The sequence below is a fragment of the Trachymyrmex septentrionalis genome, unplaced genomic scaffold (genome assembly GCF_001594115.1).
Source record: "Trachymyrmex septentrionalis isolate Tsep2-gDNA-1 unplaced genomic scaffold, Tsep1.0 scaffold6, whole genome shotgun sequence".
NCBI classification, from domain to species: domain Eukaryota; kingdom Metazoa; phylum Arthropoda; class Insecta; order Hymenoptera; family Formicidae; genus Trachymyrmex; species Trachymyrmex septentrionalis.
Genome location: NW_017305778.1, coordinates 4,356,954 through 4,360,002, shown reverse-complemented (window position 1 = coordinate 4,360,002; position 3,049 = coordinate 4,356,954). Strand labels below are relative to the sequence as shown.

Sequence of the window (3,049 nt, the reverse complement as noted above, 5' to 3'; positions counted from 1 at the left end):
GGTCGCGCGTAAGAAAAGGGATCGTGGGAAAAAAAGGACGACGTGCCCCGCGTGACGCAAAGCCCGATCTACAACCGTTTGCGGATCTCCCTCCTCCGTGCCGTTTAGCCAACATTCCGTTCGGATCGCGAGGAGAGCTTAAATCACGCGCCGATCTCCAATCCGGGATCGGGCCCTGACGATTTTCACTCAGCGATTTTTCGCGAGCCCCGATCGTTCGGGGGCCTGCGCGACACAAAACGTGCCGGAGAAAGCTCCTGCGCGGCTGCGACTGCCTCATCACGACTAGAAATCAGGAAGAATTCGCTCTCCTCGGAAGGAGATAGATATACCATTGAAGATTCGCGCGAAGAAAGATCCGCCAGCTTCGCGGAAGGAACTGTAAAGTATCAGTTGGTCGGATATCGAGTAAGCGAGAGATTTTCAACTAAATAAAGATATAAATCTATTGTCGGTTATATAAATGAGACATTTATAATCGAACAGCTAAGATACGTTTAAGAAAGTCGAGGAAAAAACTGTATTAAGGAAAAGTTTAAGTTTATAAGAATGGTTTAGAAAATATTATAAAGCTGGATATATAATGGATATACCACGAGGACATATCTCAAGAGAATACATGAATCTTAAGTATACCCGTGGAAATTTCAATATTTAGGACGTATTGTCGAATTATTGTAGTCTAATGCAAAGCAGACAGCCGAAATGTTTGAAATATCTCGGAAAAAATCTCGGGGGAGCATAATTTTCTTAAATGTATTTCGGGCAATCTCGAAAAATTGAAAACATATAATATCGCAAACAAGATGCTGGAACGGTTTGCTCCATTCTCATTAATAAAACCAGGTGCAAGGAACAGTGTAATTGTATAAATATACCCAAATGGACTTTTGCGGATTATCCGCCGGTTTATTATTATATATATATTCTCCAAGCACAGGCTCTTTTTAATCCACGATTAAAAAGTCTCAAGGATTACGAGAAAACAATTAGCGAAACGTATGATGCAAAGTGTGCGTTTACCGACTCTTGTCATTCTATAAGTATATATAAATAATACATACGGAAATATAACGTATCCTTATTGTATATTTTTAATGACGTATTCGTCAACAATTGATTTTTCTCAGCAAAGATAACGTTTCGAATAATTGTTTTATCTTTGCTCTATTAAATATATTTTAAAAGCCGTCGAAAAAATTTCTATTAAAATAGAAAAGGGTCTATCTAAAATTCATTAAAAATAAAATTTTACATTAAATATGTAGATCAGCTTCGAAATTTTTCATAGAGAAAGCCGACTTTGAATTCATCAAAGTGTCGGATAACATAACTGCATATGTTCTTATTGATTTTCTGCCTGAATATCACCACGTTCCCTTATTTTTTGTTTTCAGATGACTAGAAATTTACCCTGACCGAGATCGATATTTCTGACATGTTACATACGACGGTCTTGTCATAACACATTTCGCAGCGTATTCGAAACTTATGTACGATTGTCGTCAGTGCGAATGAGAAACGTTAGTTTTTTGCAAGATAATAGGCACCGTAAAGTTCTCTCGTTAACTATGGCTGTCACAGAGCGCGGCGGCTGTTATCTACGCGAAATTGTTGTTATTGGAAAACTGAGGAAGGCGGGGATTTATTGTCTGAAGAATGGCGGGGTTTTACTGCTTAACTTTATTTCACAGCGACGTAATAAAACGTCCGCCACAAATAGCAACATTAATGAGCACGAAGTGAAAATATATCTAAGATATAACTTAGAGAGAGAGATTATCACGGTCGATAATATTTTAATTCGCGTTTTATATGCAATGAGTGTTACGTTTCACGTCAGTCTTCTTTGCCAATATCTCTCAGGAATTTCATTGTACAATTTTTGTACGAGTATATTCGCATGATTTATTTTGGGATCATATAATTGTTTCAGGATAGATAATTCAAACTTTATATCAAGATAAAATTGCTTACAAATCAAACTGTTCATATTTCTGTATGATTTTTATTGCTTTCCAATAAGGCTGCGAGACTTTCGCGTCACATTCGCTTATTTCTATTTACAATCTAGTTTATCCTACTTTATATCTATCACGGAAAGAACAGTTTTGCTGAAGCATTAAAAAATTTAGCCAATAGACACAAATCTGAGAGTAAATTTTGTTGGACTATCAAAATAATTATGTAGAACGCTCAAGCCGGTTGTTAGAATGTCAAAACTTTTCGCTCATCATCGCTTGAATTTCCTACATAATTATTTTGATGGTCCAACGAAATTATTTTCAGATCTGTACATACATTTTTTTATAGCTAGTTCAGTAAAATCTTTCCATATACATTCGCACTTAATTTTAACTTATTAATGTCATTTAGAACACTCGAATTAAAAATGTCTCTTTCTTTCGTTCCGTTTCCTCATTAGACTTTTGTTTTCGTCCTATTTTCTACCTTTATCTTTCACTCTCTCTCACACTTTTCACATTTCGTTAAATATGATAATCTAAGAAATGATATCTCTTCTTGAATTTTCTACGTAGGATAAATTTCTCGAGTGCCCATTAGACTCAATAACGATACAAAAAAGTAAGACGTGAAAAAAAAAAAAGAAGTCATTTACAGGAAGTTGTAACACTCACGTGATCGATGTTGATCTCTCCCTTGTACATGAACTCGACCAGCACTTTGATGTCCGAGAATTTGACGTCACGCATGATGACGATGGGGTCCTTCTCCTCATACTGCGATAGGATCGTGTCGAAGTATGTGCTACACGCCGACAGTACAACCTGTGAACATGCGAGTTGGCGCAATTGTTAATCATTTATGCGGCGATTTTATCTGCGGGAGCGCGAAAAAGGTCGTGTAAATAACGCGCGTAAGTAGAAGAATCGCGATTTAAATTCTACATGCGTTATGAGTAATTGCACGAGTTGTTACATGTCGGACATATCGATAACGCGCGGGTTAATTGTGACGAAGTTAAATCTAAATCTGACGAAGATAAGCCTCGCACGGAACGAACGGGAAAAGATATCTGTACCGTTTG

The 3,049-nt window shown here is 37.1% G+C and overlaps 1 protein-coding gene across 13 annotated transcripts in view; it reads right to left on the bottom strand.

The window, feature by feature from the left end:
* Positions 1–3,049, bottom strand: part of LOC108752283 — a 136,173-nt gene that overhangs the window by 7,603 nt on the left and 125,521 nt on the right. For all 13 annotated transcript variants that reach the window (XM_018492999.1, XM_018493008.1, XM_018493003.1 and 10 more), the window contains one exon: positions 2,640–2,789. In XM_018492999.1, coding sequence (XP_018348501.1) covers positions 2,640–2,789 — 150 coding nt within the window. The remainder of the gene's footprint in view (positions 1–2,639; positions 2,790–3,049) is intronic.